Source organism: Octopus sinensis, linkage group LG14 (genome assembly GCF_006345805.1).
Source record: "Octopus sinensis linkage group LG14, ASM634580v1, whole genome shotgun sequence".
Taxonomy (NCBI): Eukaryota; Metazoa; Mollusca; class Cephalopoda; order Octopoda; family Octopodidae; genus Octopus; species Octopus sinensis.
In genome coordinates, this window is record NC_043010.1 from 65043832 (window position 1) to 65063884 (window position 20053).

Here is a 20053-nt window from a genome sequence, read left to right on the forward strand (position 1 = left end):
ACTGAGGAAAGAAACCTCCGAATGACCCGTCCTTATTTTCTTTGTACTATCAATATGGATGGTTTGTTATAACTTTTTTGTATCATCTAACTGTCTGGATGTTTGCGTTCTTGTCCCATTTTGTATTATATATATATATATATATTATATATATATATATATATATATATATATATAATTAAATAAGGGTAGAAATTGATATTAATCAATTAAAACCAGTGGCCTAGCATATTTTAAGAAATCCGAAGATTAAAAATTTTTTTCATACAAAATTTAGAGGACTGACCACTAAAACTGGACAGCCTATACGCTAGATATTGACGTCAAAATCGTCATTTTCCCCGAAGAATGTGTTCTCAAGAATAAACTTAGCAAAAATACAAAGTGTAAAAATATGCAAAAAAAATGAAAATATACGAAATAAAAAACGATTACATATGTACTAATTACTTTCACTTGATAACATTTTCGTAAATGGATACACAAACATCTGCAAGATCATCAGCATAGTCTTTCGTTTACAAAACACAATTTCCAGAACTAGATACAGAACGCTCAACCGAAATCCAGCATGCATATAGGAAAAAAACTCAGCAACAAACCAAAGTGTAAAAATAAGCAAGACAAATGAAAACATACGAAATAAAAAACGATTACCTATGTACTAATTTGTTTTTTTTTTTCTTCAGAACACATTCTTCGTGTAAAATGACCATTTTGACGTCCATATCTAGCATATATGTATGTATGTATGTATGTATGTGTGTGTGTGTGTCTGTGTTTGTCCCAACATCGCTTGACAACCGACGTTGGTGTGTTTACATTCCCGAAACTTACTGCTTTGGCAAGAGACCGATATAATAAATACTAGGCTTACAAAGAATAAGTCCTGGGGTCGATTTGCTCGACCAAAGGCGGTGCTCCAGCATGGCCACTGTCAAATGACTGAAACAAGTAAAAGCGTAAAAGAGTAAATATATATATATATATATATATATATATATATACATACATAAATATATATATACATATAAATGTATATATGCACATATATATACGTAAATATATATACTGATATACATACATATATATATATATGTGTGTGTGTGTGTGTGTGTGTGTGTGTGTGTGTGTCTACATATGTGTTTATGCATGTATGCGTCTCCATTTTCCCGTACGTTGCTTGATAACCGATGCTAGTGTGTTTACGTCTCCGTCAATTAGCATTTCGGCAAAAAGGATCGATATTATGAGTACTAGGCTTACAACGGATAAGTCTTGGGGTCGATTTATTCGACTAAAGACTGTGCTCCAGAATGGCTGCAGTCAAATGACTGGAACGAGTAAAAAAAATAAAAGAATAACAAATACAAACACACCTCAGTTCTGTTTATTTATACATTTTCTAAGCGCTGCCATTGCATTGAATCGAATTCAATTACGTCTCGGATTTTCATAAATTTTAGTCGAACAATATTGAAATATTTTCACCATCCCAGGAGTGAAGCCAAGTAACTCCGACACAATAGGTTAATATATTAAAATTCTTATAACTGTTCGGTGTAAAGTATCGATATCTCACATTGATTCGTGATATTAATTTTAATCATTTACATAATTTTCACGAGGACGACAGAAATAATATTACATTCTCCTTCCTCATATGTATATTTATGTTTATAATAAAAACCATGATAGATTGAGAGGTCTATGAACACATTTGTGTGGGTGTGTGTGTGTACGTGTATGAATGTGTACGCGTGTATGTGTGCGTGTCTCTGCTCGTTTACATATAGTCTTTTCACCCTCTGAGAATTAGTATCCCTTTCACGTTTGAGTTTACTATTTTAAGAAAGGGAAAAGACATTGCAAAATATATAGTATTTCATGTTTTAGGGCTTCCTCTCTCTCTCTCTCTCTCTCTCCCTCCCATGCCTACAATCGTCGGCAGACTTGGACCTCTCTACCATAGTCTGAAGATTCTTGATTTTCCTTGTGCAAGATACAGCATTAGATTCCCGTTACCTACTGCGATTTATTTACAGTTTAATCTTTTAGTCTCCTACTCTCCTAATTTTATCCTTGAGCCAGAAGGCTTATTTAATCTCTAAACAGTGGAAGAAGTTCACGTGATATAAGGACATGTCCACACTGCGGTAGGCTTACGTGACCTATGTCTTAGAGCAGACTCTACTCCGAATCCTGGGTGTCTTAGCCTCAATAATCGCTTCTGCTAATTTCATCCCTCACTGGTATTACCATCTCAGGCCAGAGATACGATTTGTGGTGACTAAAAAGTAACTTTATACTCCCTAAAGTTGGAACCTCATCATGAGATGCAGGTTAATGTCTAGCTTAGGACATGTTATTAAAAGACACCAGCAAAAACATGCTGCCGTTTTCGTATTTTCCTTACTTCGAATTCGTTTCAGCCACTCTCCTTCACTTTCTCTTAATTCTGCCTGTCTCGCTCTTATTCTTTCTTTCTGTCTGTCTCTCTTTCTTTCCTTCTTCCTTTCTTTCTTTCTTCTTTCCTTATTTATTTCTCTCTTCCGTTTTCTATCACGTCTAGATATATGTTTTCTTTTTTTTTAAGGTATCAGAGATTCTTAGGACCCAAGAGAAATCTGCAGTGAAATATGTCTATAACTAGCGAATACCATAACACCAGTTCCATTGACAATACTATATAGCCCTTTATATATTTTCGGATCTGCTATAATCGGATCCCTTATTTAGCAAGTTCTTATTGAGTATGTTTACCTGTGTGCAAAGTTTGGGATGGAATTCCTATTCTAAAGTTAACAGAAAATCTTTAGTGCTGCTTTCGACTATACCTTCCTTTGCTTAATGCCACTGCTATCCAGCGGTTACAGATAGAAAATGTACTGTATGAGAGAATATCTTAATTTTACTTTACGATTTACATAAATAGGTGGGACGGCATCCATGAATCTTCAAGCCTCCCCATACAGGTGAAATTAGTTGAGATGATTGATAGTTTGAAAATTTATAGAATGGTGATCCTGATAGTCACCGGATAGTTATAGATCTGAGAGGGAAGAACGGGAGGAAGAGAATTTAGTGAATGTTTAATGGGGTTCAGAGATGGTTAGGGTATGGTGAATGGATGTAGTTATAGAAATATTATTCAGAAAACTACAGAGGAACGGTAGAAGACATATTAAGCAATAATAAAAAAGAAAAATGTAGAAGAAACGTGTCTATAAGACATTGATTGGTGTGTGTTCGTGAGTAAATTATTGTCCGTCAGTTGAATAGACTTCTTTTCATCGAGAATATTCGTGGCAACAGCGTTGTCCCATGGATGTGAGCAAGAAACTGTTTGGGGACTTAGTTGCGTATTATAGACAGCGCTGATCATGACTCAGGCATTTGCAGTCTCCGAGGATGCTTTCTATATTATGGGAAGCATTTGAGACGTGCATTTCTGAGGTTTCATCTGAGATGCTAAGCCATAGTATTTGTAGCAATTTAAATAGTTTTAAGTTCCTGTTATTTCTGATGAGAAAGTATTAAGTACATCACTATATTCTTGGTTTGTGTAGTGATTCAGTTTCTGGGTTTGTAAAAGAGACAAAGACATCATGTACACTCTGACGGATTCTCTCAAAGTTTCTTGTAATGGATTCAGTGTATTCCTGACATGAGTTGATTAAATAATCTGTTGACGCCAGCTGTTGATGACGAGGAAAAATGTTGCATCATCTACATAGCTGTGCATGTTTTCAGAGGTGACAGGAAATAGTTCAATAATGTAGTGTGAGGGACTGTACTTAATGATGGATAACTCCAAAGCTGAGAGGGTGTGAATCAGGGACAGTTTCATCGGCACAGTTACCAATAGTATAGTTGAAGAGGAAACTTCAAATCGAAGAAATGACAAAAGTGCAAACCGTAGGTGAATAGTGTAATGAGCAATGTAAATGTAGGTGAGCACATTAGAAAGGTTTCTTTAATATGGAGAGCTCTAACACTTCTTTTACTGATGGTTTCAAGAGCAGAGGACCCAAATTAATCATTCAAGGTATCACGTACCCGGTAAATATGACATTACGAAAGCCATATCCCTCCTCATTGAAAGTTAATTGTAAGATGAACATCCCCGTTTTTTGTTTTCCAGAAATACTCTATGTACTGTTACAACACGCATTATCCCAGTCTCCTTTTAAGGAGGTGATATATACTTCTCTGAATATTTTGCTGGTATTTCCATCATGTCGAGGGACCACGTAGGGAGACCACCCATATTGGCTCACGTTCAGTTTTGGTGTTTGGAGCACAGATGTGATGATGATTAGAGGACAGGAGACATTGATCAATATATTCTAGCGGTAAACATTCATTAAAGTAGAGCCTATAGCGCGTTTATTGTGACAATGCAAGTATAAAATGGCTGTTTTACATAGTGCAGAGTTCTGATTTACTTCGGTCATCTTTAATTTCGGCATAACAAAGATTCTAGACAGTCTGCCTTTGCTGGGAATGTTAAGAACAATATATATTTGAAACTAAGAGTAAATTGTATATCTGTAAACTGAACAGAAAAACTGAAAAACAACAATTGAGACCGAAATCTTAAAATAGGGAATGACACAGAAGAAAAGAAGAAAGATATTACAGGGAAAGCAATCTGTGCCATAAACAGTTGTAAGATTTCTAATATATTTCCGCATAAAAATTAATATCTCGGCGGTAATAGTAGAAAGTAATCGAGTTAATGAGACAGATTAAGTCCCATAGATTTTCCAACCAGAATATTAAATAATGATCATACCACATCATATAAGGTTGATAATGTTAATATTCAAAGGTTATTGCGGATATGGATATTTATAGAAACTGATATAAGAAAGATTTACAATGAAATCTAATAATCCCTCAGTAATATTATTGAGCAGGAGACTAAAAGTTTATCTAACCTGTGCAATTCTGGGAACCATAGGGCACGTAATATCCTATGATGCAACCTTCCTCACAGCGTCCCGTGAATTGATCACATTTAGCGCCTTCACAGAGTTCACAACGTTCCATACACATATCTCCATAGAATCCAGGAACACATTCTGCAATAACAAAAATGATTCAAAAAGAAAATATCACGGTTGCTGTATGTATTTCACGAGCGTTAGCACCTAATATTAAGTTGTAATGATATTTTATAGAATGAATATGGTTTAAATTTTATTATTAGTGGCATATCATCCGTCTTTACGTTCGGGGTTCAATTTCCGGTGGAGTCGATTTTCACATTTCAGGCTTGATAGGATAAGTACCAGTCAAGCACTTGGGTCGATGTAATCGACTTGACTCCTCCCACAAAAACTTTAGGGCTTGAAAGAAGAAATAAGGAGTAATATTTTAGTGATCTCAAAAATGAACATAACCATGCACAAGTCGAATATTTGTAAACACATTATGTTATCGAATCGTGTAAAATGAAATAAGATGAGTGAATGAAAGTTGGCGAGAGTGTAATGGTATATAAAATTATATATATTTAGTTTATAAAGTACACCATTGAAATATTTGTTATATCAATCTTAATTAGCTTTATCAACACTCCAGTGAACACCAGTCGGAAATTTTATGGTCAACAGAATGACTTTGTTCATTGGATATAGAGTTCTTGACTGTAGGTAAGCAGTATGCAAGTATATTTGACAAGTGTTTGCTTAGCCTGTAATAGTGAATTGAAATTGTATCACTAAAGCGTTCCTATTTAGGAAAACTATGGCGGGGGAGGGACAAAGAGGTGGGGAAGCAGAAAGATTTCAAAACCGAACCAACCGTCTAATGGTAATTAATATGTTCATTTATGTTCGGAGTTCAAACCCCGCTCAATACATTTTACCTTTTTAAACATTCAGGATCGCTAACATAGTTATCAGTCCACTATGGAAGTCAAGATAAACGGTTGTACTTTATCTCAAAATCGATAGCTCTGTAACATTCTCATAAATCAATATTTACCAAGTGAAATAACAAATAAACATAACTTACGTAACACTTCCACTTCACAAAGAGTAAGCATTCTCCGATCTCCATCTAACGATATCCTGACTGAATTTGCAGTGAGTGGATTTCCACATTTAATATAAATTACATCTTCATTGTATTCATAACTTTGACTTTGAAAACAAAGTGATGATCCAACAGAAACTTTAAATCCTTTCAGCCTGTCACCTAGAACCAAAATATAAAAGTAAAATTGGAATCAGATGTTATTTATATTGAGAATAATTTGAAAAGAAAGATCATCAAGCGAAGAGATTACCATTTTAATAATTTGTCTAATTAAATAATCGGTAACACAATATGTACTGGCACTCCGCCGGTTACGGCTACGAGGGTTCCAGTTGATTTGATCAACGGAAGAGCCTGCTCGTGAAATTACCGTTCAAGTGGCTGAGTACTCCACAAACAACTGTACGCTTAACGTAGTTATTAGGGAAATTCAGCGTGACGCAGGCTGTAACGAGGCTGGCCCTTTGAAATACAGATGCAACTCATTCTTTCAGCTGAGAGGACTTGAGCAATGTGAAATAAAGTCGCCGGGAATTGAACTCACGACTTTTCGATCGTTAGCCGATTACCCTAACCACTAAGCCACACGCTTTTACATCGATAACACAATGAGTTGAAAAAAATCAAAAATACATATACATATATGTACATAAGTACAGATAGATAGATAGATAGATAGATAGATAGATAGATAGATAGATAGATAGATAGATAGATAGATAGATAGACAGACAGACAGACAGATAGATAAATTTAATTGAAAACAAGGAAATTATCTTTAACAAGGTGGTGTATACTTCTGTGTCTGTATCTGTGGTTATTTGCCTTGTGCATCATTAATATGTGTAGTAACGTATGAATGTGCGTGAATGAATACACAGGAACATCCACTTCTCTCTACGTGGTACAGCAAACAGACATTGACAAAAATTTCAGACTGTTTAATTTAATTCCAACTAGCTTTGAGATTAAAATTTTACAGTGGAGATATTTTAGATATACGAGGGTGGGCTGAAAGATTCATAGGACGACTATGAAGGAGTGATGCTAGGGCTGTGAAATCTTGCATTCATTAATTTTCAACTCTACTTCTTAATATTTGTATTGTTTCCTTCCAGGTAAACTGACATCTGACTGTTGAAAGAAGACTTCAAATATTACTAATAACGACTTATCTTGAAAATGAACGAAATTTGACACTGTGCTGTTATCAAATACCTTGAGAGAGGGAAATGAAAATACTTTGTACAATAAACATGATGAACTTGTCATGACGAATGTTTCTGCGTGGTGGGTGGCACTTCTATTGGCACTTGATGAAAAGCGCACCAGTCGTACAAAATCACTGGAAAATCTGACATTTTTTGAGGCAGGTTTAGCTAGTTTCCTTAAATATTTCCTAAGCTAAGATGAGTTTTGGGTTTATCACTTTGAGACGGAGTCAAATAGACAATAGATGGAGGAGAAATACCCCACCTCTTCTGCTTCAAAGATGGCCTAGGCCGTTACACAAGCAGCAAGTGATGGTTTCAGGTTTTCAGGATGCAAAGGTATTGTATTTATTGACTATTTTTGAATGGGCTGACACATAAATGGCGGGTACTATGCCAAGTTGCTGAGGCAGTTACAAAAATGTATGAAGACTAAGCGCTAAAGAAATCTGATGAAAGGTATTTTGTTTCATCAGGACAATCGTCTGTATGTACGTGTTTGTGTGTGTTTGTGTGTGTGTGTGAATTTGAGGGAGAGTGCTGTCTAAGTGACACACACTCTCTCTCACACACACACGCATACATAGATAAAAGAAATATGTTTATTATTTATATATGTACGTATATATGACAATACACCCCTCTCTCTCACTCTCTCTCTCTCTCTCACTCTCACTAACACACATCCTCTATTTCCTCTGTGGTTTGATACTGTATGTATATATATATATATGTGTGTGTGTGTGTGCTTGTGTGTGCGGGCTGGATTCTACAATCGTCAGAAAATAGGAGAGGAATTTTCTTTCTTGATGCTCTTTGTGACACATAAAAAGATTTGTAACATTACGTCTCCCCAAATTAAGGCAAAACAGAAAAAAAGAATTGCAGTTGATGAACCATTGTCTGGCTTTGCTGCCACCATTGTTACAGGTGGACGAACAGCTCATTCGGCTTTTAAATTACCAATAAACCTCGTGACAACTGACAGTCTAATTTGTAACGTAAGCAATGATTCAGGTTCAGCAGAAGTGTTATGCCCATGCCACCATATCATTTAGGGTGAACGCACCATGTCACATAGAGGTGAAATGGAAGTTCTTGGTAACACCTTAGAGAACATCAGAGGCAACAATAAATTTATGGGAGAAATACAAATCAGTTATTTCAGTCCTTGATGAAAATCAAGCTGTCCATTACCCAACAGAGTTCCTTAATTCTCTTGAGCCACCTGGAATTCCTCCACATAAACATTTTCTAAAGGTAGGAGTCCCAATAATGCTTCTAGGAAATTTAGATCCTCCTAAATTATGCAATGGGACAGGGATGATTGTCAAGACATTGTCACCTAATGTGACAGTAGCTACCCTCATCACTGGATGTGCCTCTGAAGAAGAGGTTTTCGTTCCAAGAATTTCAATCAAACCAACAGATATGCCCTTTGAGTTCAAACGAACACAATTCCCACTGCGACTTCTCTTTGCAATGTCTGTTAATAAAGCTCAAGGTTAGTATTTGAAATCTACTGGCTTGATTTTCTTATAGTCAAATTCTTATGGTGAAATTTGCTCCAGTGTAGGTCGTTTGCAAGACCTATTTATCTATTCTCCAAACCAGAAAACAAAGAATGCTGTTTACCTAGAAGCTCTTACATAATTTCCTTCAACTAATGTGGTAGACTTTATCTTCTTGCATAAAAGTGACAAATTTTGTACTTTCGTTTATTATTATAAACGGATATCTCTGGTAACAACAATACGATAAATCGTATCTCTTTCTTGATAGATACTGAGGGTTGTTGGAGGATATGCAGTTTTTCACAGAGGCAGAGCTGGCAGATGGGGACGTCGGGTGAATATGGTGGGGCTAGTCACCTTAATGCTGGATATTTCATCTCGGAGATCACGGACTCTCCAAAGAAAAAGATATAGAGACGTAGAGTTCCCACTCACCCTGGATCTGAACGAGTGCATATACGGGGAGTATGTTCCCTTGGAGTCAGTAGCTGTCATACCCGTATAGTGCCTAGTAAGGCCATCGGATGGAGTAAGAGTGGTTCTGTATACTACGGCCCTTAAGACAGAAGAACCTTCTGGAGGGCACGTGGTAGGGTTTCAGAAATAGCAGGTTGGGGTTGGGGGAGGTGAGGGTGCATTTTTACGTCTGATGATGCGTGAGGTTAGATGTGAGTGTACGTATGCGTGTGTATGTGCATACGTGCTTGTTTAAGCACGCGCGTATATGTGTGTGTGCAAATGTGTGCGTGTGCGCCTATGCACAAACGTGCTCTCACGCGTACACAAAACTATATGAACGCATCTACACACCCACTTATAGAACTATATACTTGCACATGTCGCCACTTCTTACTAACCGCCAACAACCTGACTGACTTCTAGTCTATTTCTTGACCTCCACGTGGTCAATTTCCTGTTCACCATGCGGTATTTTCCAGTTAACTGTTTTCCATATACCAACAATAAAACACGACACTGCGTGACCTTCCTCGACCAATCGCAGTCCATCCTACACTAATAACAATCAACTTTTGTTATTCAAATTCAAAATGGCTGACGACTAACATCGTGCTTTGAAACTCAAGAGTACCAAGGAATTTGAATCAAACTATTTTGATCCATACTTGTAACTACTAATAAATTGGTCGAGTGCCATTTATTCGTCTGTCCACTCACTCGTATATATATATATATATATATATATATATGTGTGTGTGTGTGTGTGTGTGTGTGTGTGTGTGTGTGTGTGTGTGTGTGTGTATACATATATATCCCACTTTATTCATTGAAATATTTTCGGCAATTGGTGAGCGCCTTAGTCGTCTCAGTATGGTGGGCATGTCAAAGGTTTCTTATTTTGACCGCAATTAAAGAAATAATTGTTTGGCTATATTGAAGAATGTTGTCAATAACATTCCTCTTTTCGTTGAATTATATTGCTACGATTCCTACAATTTTCCAGAAATTTTAGATTTCAATCAAATCAATGTTAATATGCGTAACACTACCAACATCATTACCATCTATTGTCCATTTAAAACGGGTTTGAATTTATCAGTAAAATTACTTACTCTTGACATCACTTGAGTCGTGTAGTTTGTAGAATGGAACATTATACACATTTTCTAACCACATGTTGCTAGAATGTTGCTTAAAGTGGTCTGATGGGCATCAGGGTCTCTGATTTGTTGTTGGTACTTATGTTGATGTACCGATAATTCATTCCAGTCTGACCAACGTATTTCTCTTCACAATTCGGGCATCTGATGCAATAAATTACATATCTGCTTTTGCAGTTCCTATTTGCATTGGCAAATATTCTTCGATTACCATTGCATTTGGATACAACGAATGAATCATCATTGTCGTTTAGCTCAAACTTTGCCTTTGTTAACAAGTGTGTCACGTTTTCGCCTGTCTTTTACTTAGAAACAAAGCTAGATCCGTGATTCTGTTGTGTCTGAGGAGAGTCATTTTCCTTTTGTGCTTTATAATGTAACACACTCACCAGTAAAATTTCCAATTATTTCTTATTTTTATTTTCCCAAAATTTTTATTTTCCTAAAAGTTTCGTTGCGTCTTGCAACCTTTTCAATATTCTTTAAGACAATTGAAAATTTTGCAAGACGCAACGAAAATTTTAGGAAAATAAAAATAAGAAATGATTGGAAATTTTACCGGTGAGTGTGTTACATTATAAGGCACAAAAGAAAATGGATCTCCTCAGACAAAACACAAATATGCTTCAACACACGAACTCATATAAAGAGTCTTGCAAACAAAATCCCAAAACGAAATAGATCCATGATTATATCCTTTAATTCATTACTTTGAGCAAGTTTGCTAGTTTTACTGCATCAAATGCCCGAATTGGGAAGGAATAAACGTCGGTCAGACTGGGAATGCACTATCGGAACGTTCACATGTGCACCGACAGCAAATAAGGGACCCTGATATCCGCCAGACCCCTATAAGCGACCATTTGGGTGCATGTGGTCAGAAAATGTTTATAATATTCCCATTCTACAAACTACACAACTCAAGCGAAGTCGAGAGAAAAGACAGAGAAAGAATTTCATTGACAAATTCAAACTCGTTTTAAATGGACAATAATAATAATAATAATAATAATAATAATAATAATATAATAATAATAATAATAATAATGATAATAATAATAATATAATAATAATAATAATAATAATAATGTGATGCATGTGCCTGGTGTACCTTTATCAGACGGGTAGTCATGATGGGTATATTGGGCTTCGTATATTTTACCCCAGTATCACTTTGATGGCATGAACTGCTCTCTCACTCAATAATAATAATAATAATAATAATAATAATAATAATAATAATAATAATAATAATAATAATAATAATAGTTATAGCTACGGTGATGATAATAATAATGGTTTCAAAATTTGTGGTGCTATATATTGTACGTTGATTTCCAATACATATTTTGGATATTTTTGAAACAAATTGCCTTACTGATATTTCAAGGAGCTCCAGGTCCAACTACATTGACTGTTTTTCTTTGAGCATTTGTTTCGACTCTTTTGTACCAAGAAGTCCCGCAACATTACACTCAGTATGTAACAGAGAATGAGTCAAAGCTTTTGAATGAACAACGGACAGCTTACAATTGCATCATTCCAATGACTCAGGGAGGAAAATGGTGGCCTGTTCTTTTTGGCTGCTCCTGGGGTTACTGGCAAGACGTTTTTGATAAACCTTTTGCTAGCAAATGTCAGTCTAGATGGGTGCATTGCATTGGCGGTAGCATCTTCAGGAACAGCAGCCACTCTCTTGTCAGTGAGACGAACAGCTCATTCTACTTTCAAGGTGCCCTTAAATTTACTTAGGATAGAGACTCCAATTTGCAACATTTCTAAGACATCCGCAAAGGCCAAGGTCTTGCAGCAGACGTGCTTGGTTGTCTGGGATTAATGCACCATATCTCACCGTGGAGCACTTGAGGCTGTTGATCGGAGCCTAAGAGATTTGAGAGGAGAGGACATTGTCATAGGTGGAGGCACTGTAGTTTTGGTTGGAGATTTCAGACAAACCCTCCCTGTGATCCCAAAAGGTACAAAAGCAGATGAACTACAGGCCTGTCTCTTAACTGTGGAGCCAGATGACTAAACTGCAACTGACAGTTAAGATGAGGGCCCAATTATTTGGTGATCAAACCGCCGGGTTGTTTTCACACAAGCTTCTGAAGATAGGGAATGGGCAACTACCATATGCCAGCCAAATGCAACAACACCGGCTACCCTGTGGTGAGATGGTACCAACTATCATTGATCCCATAATGCATGTGCTCCCAAGCATTGCAAACATTTTAGCAACAGTGAATGGATCTGTGAGCGAACCATCCAGGTAATGATGTCGACAAAATCAACTGGGATCTCTTGCAGTTGATGCCAAGACAAGAGCAATCTTTCAAATCCCTCGACACTGCATTGATCAAGAACAGGCTGTAGTTTTTCCAATTGAGGTCTTGAACTCTCTACAGCCATCTGGAATGCCACTTCACCACTTAACAATTAAAAAGGGGGCCCCCAATCATGCTTCTCAGGATTATGGAGCTACTTAGTCTTTGCAATGGCACCACAGTAGTAGTGAAAGCGATGCGACCCCATGTCCTAGAGTCACCAATTATGACAGAAGTATAAGGGTGAGAATGTCTTCAATCCGCGGATCCTGTTAATCCCATATGACCTCCCCTTTGAATTTAAACGGTTCCAGTTCCCAGTGAAACAAGTCTTGAGGACAATCTCTCAAGGTTGTTGGATTTCATGTTGCTTCTCCTTGCATCTCTAATGGGGAATTATATGTAGGATGTTCGCGAGTTGGAAGTACCCAAAATCTTTCCATTTATACTCCAATTAATGGACACACTCAAAATATCGTATATTAGAAGCTCTAGATAATTAAATTGTGATTGATTTCTAAATGTTTTCAATACATTTGTTTATACTCAAGTCATCTGATAGAATTGTGGCTAAATGTACTTATTAAGAGGATAGGAGCGCCCACAGACCGGTTCTCAAATTTATGCATTTTCAAGTGAAACGTGTTCAAATATGTACTGACAATTGAAGGTGATTGCCAAGACAAAGAACTACCTGGTTTCAAAGAATTTTAAAAGTGAGAACATCGGACGAAACATGCTATTTAGATATACAGTTGGTAGCTCAGCTAATAACTGTTGAGAACTGCATAATCCATGTTTCATTTTACTAAGAGATTTAAAAGACATACTAAAATTTCATTATTTTCTTTAACCCAGACAACGCTGGGTATTTCTGTTAGTATGAAACATGTGTGACGAGTATTAACTGTTTCTTCTGACTCGAATAAACATTTCAACTTCCCTTACATCAATAATCAGCAAGATGTTCGAAACCATCCTTAAGAAAAGTATGATGCCCCACCTCCTAAACACAGCCTCTATCTCTGATTCCCAACACGGCTTCGTGCCGAAGAGATCATGCTTGACCAACTTACTAGTAATGCAAGAATTGGTGACGCGCATCCTCGATGATAGTGATGCTGTTGACATCGTTTTATTGGACTTTGCCAAAGCTTTTGACTCGGTGAACCACCGCCTATTACTTGTCAAGCTTCAAGCATATAGTTTCCATCCGGATATTGTACGATGGGTTGGTGCCTTCCTCTCAGATCGCTCCTTCCAAGTCCAAGTTAATGGTTCGCGGTCCGACGTTTCCAGTGCGAGCAGTGGCGTGCCTCAAGGTTCAGTGCTTGGGCCCTTGTTGTTCTTAGTCTTCATAAATTACTTGCCCGACGACCTCACGCAACACACCCTTCTATTTGCCGACGATATCAAACTGGTCGCTCCTCGCGGTAATATAGAGGATCTTCGTCGATGCCTCCACCAAATTTGGAAGTGGTCTACCGATTGGGACCTGTGTCTGAACGTGTCAAAGGGCTGTCATCTGCCTGTCGGCTCTACTCCTGCAACTCAACTTGATTTCGAGCCGGGTCGTCTGCTGCTGGAGAGGACCGATCAGGTAAAGGACCTGGGTATCTTGGTGGATTCCTCCTTTTCGCCTTCGGCCCAGTGCGTCCATGCTGCCAACAAAGCACGCGGAATTCTGTTCTTGATTCGACGGTCATTCGGAATGCTCACAGCAGCCATATTCCTACCACTCTATGTCACGCTGGTGAGACCAATATTGGAGTATGGGATTCGAGCCTCTTCTCCTTATCTCCTCAGAGACATACAGCATCTCGAAAGAGTCCAGAAGCTGGCTACCCACATGGTTCATGGTCTCAAAAATTTGTCCTACGAAGAAAGGCTGAGGACGCTCGACCTTTATTCTCTTGAAAAACGCCGCCGCCGTGGTGATCTCATTCTCGCCCACAACATCATAAGCGGAAAGTGTAACCTCTCGAAAGAGATGTTCTTCACTCCTGCTCCAGAGCGTCGGCTGCGGGGTCATTCCGAAAAGCTCTACCTGCGACGATTTCATCTCAATCGAAGGAGAGGAGCTTTCTCCGTTCGGGTTGCGGATCCGTGGAACTAGCTGCCAGACGAGATGGTGAAGATGCCGACGACCGCTTTGTTCAAAGCCTCCCTGGACCTCAAGTGGCCTGAACTCTTTACATGAACACCACCCTGTACTTAACTCCATGTCCCCCTACATGGCCTTGCTATTTGCTTTTGAGCCAAATTAACTAACTAACTAACTAACATATATATAGAATGGTCGTAGGGACACCGTGAAACACGGTGTCCCTAGATGCAGTTCCGGCGGTTGGGGTGTTTGTCTCCTCTTCGTATATGTATATAAGGACATAGGGAAAAAAATGTGTCGAAGCTGTCAGGAGGCGTTCGATGCCTCCTAGGGCTATACAACTGTGTGTACCCCCTACTGTCACGTTCTTGTTAGATTGACAGTATACAACCATTCTATCGCCCCACCACCGTACATGTCTCTACGAGAGATTTAGAAATTCAATATTTCTTATATATATATATATATATATTTATATGTATTATTACATCAGTGTCCTAACACATAAAAATTACTGTATAGGTAGCATTACTTATTTACGTATATAATTATAAAGATATAGTTATAAATAAGGGCTGCTGGACATGACCAGCGCCGATGCTAGAAGTAGATGTCAAATACCTACACTCCACTGTAAAACGTGTTCTCTATATTCAGTCACAGGTACGATTATATTTTTATCGAGATGCGCTGGAGGATGAAAAGTATACGCGGCAAATATGTGTGTGCATTGGTATCTATTTATTTACTACCCACAAGGGGCTAAACAGAGAGAGGACAAAGTAATGTGCAAAAATTAAATAATTAGGTGGTATATTTATCAAGTAATATTACATTTAAGTAAATTAGTTTTTATATTATTTGATATTTTCGGTCAACTATATTATTGTGTGATACATTAAATCTATAGATACTGCATATATATTAATCATATAGTTAGTTTATATAATGGGTGTGTCTATATTTGAACCATTTCTTATTTTAATTCCAGTATTTATGGCTTGTACAGCATTGTGTAAATTAATTAAATTTAAGGTTTATAGTATTAATTCCTTAATGAGTATTAGACTATATTTGCATGTTTATTAAATAAATATATTAATTAATAATCTGATTTAATGTATATAGTTTAAAGAGTTGTATTTAATTTTCAATTAATGCATATTTTGTATCATATATATATATATATATATATATGTTAAAGAATATTTTGATTTTTAAAGATTATTTACGTATATTTATTAATTATTTTATTATTGTAGTTATTTTTAACCTGTTGGGTGGCTATATTTATATTGAAGGGTTTTACATCTACTACAACGACAACAACAACAACAACTACTACTACTACTACTACTACTACTACTACTACTACTACTACTATTCTTACTATAATCATTTCTTAAATATAACCATGAAACACATGGCGTTATATATATATATATACATATATATATATATATATATATATATATATATATATATATATATATATATATACACATATATACATACATATATGCACACACATGTCCATATACACACACACATACACATATGTGTACATATACATACATACATATACACACATATGCATACATAGACATATACATACATACCCATACACATACGTACACATACACACATACACCCATATACACATGTACATATGTACCCATATACATGTATCTACGTACACGCCCATACCCATACTCATACATACACTTATATATGTCTACACACATATATATATAAATATATAAAGAAGTGGGGATATACACTCCCATACACTCACGCTCACATATCCATATATATGTATATATATATATATATATATATATATATATTATATATATACATATATATATACACACACACCCATATACACATATATATACATACATACATACACATACATATCCATACATATATATATATATATATATGTATGTATGTATATATATGTGTATATGGGTGTGTGTGTATATATATGTGTATGTATATATATATATATATATATATATATATACATATATATGGATATGTGAGCGTGAGTGTATGGGAGTGTATATCCCCTCTTATTTATATATTTATATATATGTGTGTGTAGACATATATAAGTGTATGTATGAGTATGGGTATGGGCGTGTACGTAGATACATGTATATGGGTACATATGTACATGTGTATATGGGTGTATGTGTGTATGTGTATGTATGTGTATGTATGTATATGTCTATGTATGCATATATGTGTGTATATGTATGTATGTATATGTACACATATGTGTATGTGTGTGTGTATATGGACATGTGTGTGCATATGTGTATGTATATATGTGTATATATATATATATATATATATATATGTATATGTGGGTGTATATATATATATGTATATGTATAAGTGAGAGTCTCCTTATTTACCTAAAACTCAATTTTTCTATTTATTCTTTTATTCTTTTATTTATTCTTTTATCTACTTTACCACCGATTCCTTGACCACTCCCCTAAGAATGATAGTTTGCGCCATGCCTACCCCCAAAAAGTCCCCCACCACCACCCTTTTAAACCTGCCTAAATGTATAAATGCCAAACAACTCTTGTCAACTAGCTTCCTGATGATTTCTTTTGAATGAAACAGTTCTAGTCCTGTAGAAGCTCCTTCTATATAATAAATATATATATATATATATATATATATAATTTATATATAGAGGGCATTATACATACATGCCAGAAGGCATTATACATACATGCCACACGCTAAGAGGGACAATTAGTCATTTCTACCAAAAATATTACTAATCCCACCGAATGCAATTTTTCAAAGTAAGACATTTAAAAAAAATAGACCTGTATCACAATGATTTCATACTTACGTATTCATCAGCACGCCTGAATGTATTATAAATAAACAACGACCCTGCCCCGCTTAAGCCGATCAGCTAACTGATCAACATCAACGAAGCACATGGGTGAGTTTACATATATTACATCCGGATAAATGGCAAACTTTTACGAATTGCATTTCGGGAGAGGAAAAGTCTTTTCGGAATAAAAATTTAGCAATTAAGGACAACTACTTAATAAGGAAAACTTAACAAGAAATTGTCAGGTAGATAGCGTGAAAACCTCATAAGAGAAAAAATTCGAAAATAATTATTTCTTATTGAACATATTAATTTATATATAGAGGGCATTATACATACATGCCGAAGGCATTATACATACATGCCACACGCTAAGAGGGACAATTTGTCATTTCTCAAAAAAATATACTAATCCCACCGAATGCAATTTTTCAAAGTAAGACATTTAAAAAAATATAGACCTGTATCACAATGATTTCATACTTACGTATTCATCAGCAGGCCTGAATGTATTATAAATAAACAACGACCCTGCCCCGCTTAAGCCGATCAGCTAACTGATCAACATCAACGAAGCACATGGGTGAGTTTACATATATTACATCCGGATAAATGGCAAACTTTTACGAATTGCATTTCGGGAGAGGAAAAGTCTTTTCGGAATAAAAATTTAGCAATTAAGGACAACTACTTAATAAGAAAACTTAACAAGAAATTGTCAGGTAGATAGCGTGAAAACCTCATAAGAGAAAAATTTCGAAAATAATTATTCTTATTGAACATATTAATTTATATATAGAGGGCATTATACATACATGCCAGAAGGCATTATACATACATGCCACACGCTAAGAGGGACAATTAGTCATTTCTACCAAAAATATTACTAATCCCACCGAATGCAATTTTTCAAAGTAAGACATTTAAAAAAATATAGACCTGTATCACAATGATTTCATACTTACGTATTCATCAGCAGGCCTGAATGTATTATAAATAAACAACGACCCTGCCCCGCTTAAGCCGATCAGCTAACTGATCAACATCAGCGAAGCACATGGGTGAGTTTACATATATACATCCGGATAAATGGCAAACTTTTACGAATTGCATTTCGGGAGAGGAAAAGTCTTTTCGGAATAAAAATTTAGCAATTAAGGACAACTACTTAATAAGGAAAACTAACAAGAAATTGTCAGGTAGATAGCGTGAAAACCTCATAAGAGAAAAAATTTCGAAAATAATTATTTCTTATTGAACATATTAATTTATATATAGAGGGCATTATACATACATGCCAGAAGGCATTATACATACATGCCACACGCTAAGAGGGACAATTAGTCATTTCTACCAAAAATATTACTAATCCCACCGAATGCAATTTTTCAAAGTAAGACATTTAAAAAAATATAGACCTGTATCACAATGATTTCATACTTACGTATTCATCAGCAGGCCTGAATGTATTATAAATAAACAACGACCCTGCCCCGCTTAAGCCGATCAGCTAACTGATCAACATCAGCGTGTGGCATGTATGTATAATGCCTTCTGGCATGTATGTATAATGCCCTCTATATATAAATTAATATGTTCAATAAGAAATAATTATTTTCGAAATTTTTTCTCTTATGAGGTTTTCACGCTATCTACCTGACAATTTCTTGTTAAGTTTTCCTTATTAAGTAGTTGTCCTTAATTGCTAAATTTTTATTCCGAAAAGACTTTTCCTCTCCCGAAATGCAATTCGTAAAAGTTTGCCATTTATCCGGATGTAATATATGTAAACTCACCCATGTGCTTCGTTGATGTTGATCAGTTAGCTGATCGGCTTAAGCGGGGCAGGGTCGTTGTTTATTTATAATACATTCAGGCCTGCTGATGAATACGTAAGTATGAAATCATTGTGATACAGGTCTATATTTTTTAAATGTCTTACTTTGAAAAATTGCATTCGGTGGGATTAGTAATATTTTTGGTAGAAATGACTAATTGTCCCTCTTAGCGTGTGGCATGTATGTATAGTGCCTTCTGGCATGTATGTATAATGCCCTCTATATATAAATTAATATGTTCAATAAGAAATAATTATTTTCGAAATTTTTTCTCTTATGAGGTTTTCACGCTATCTACCTGACAATTTCTTGTTAAGTTTTCCTTATTAAGTAGTTGTCCTTAATTGCTATATATATATATATATATATATATATCTTTGTATATATAAAACTGAGAATGTGTGTCTGTCTGTCTGTCTGTCTGTCTGTCTGTCTGTGTGTGTGTTTCCCTAAAACTTGAGAACTACACGACCAATTTCATTCAAATTTTACACATGCCTTACTTAGGGCCCGGGGAGTG

The 20053-nt window shown here is 36.0% G+C and overlaps 1 protein-coding gene across 1 annotated transcript in view; it reads right to left on the bottom strand.

The window, feature by feature from the left end:
* LOC115219454 (multiple epidermal growth factor-like domains protein 6) overlaps positions 1-20053 on the bottom strand; it is a 374545-nt gene that overhangs the window by 323545 nt on the left and 30947 nt on the right. The window contains exons 8-9 of the mRNA XM_036509123.1: positions 6025-6207; positions 4944-5087 (exon numbers count right to left, since the gene is read on the bottom strand). Coding sequence (XP_036365016.1) covers positions 4944-5087; positions 6025-6207 — 327 coding nt within the window. The remainder of the gene's footprint in view (positions 1-4943; positions 5088-6024; positions 6208-20053) is intronic.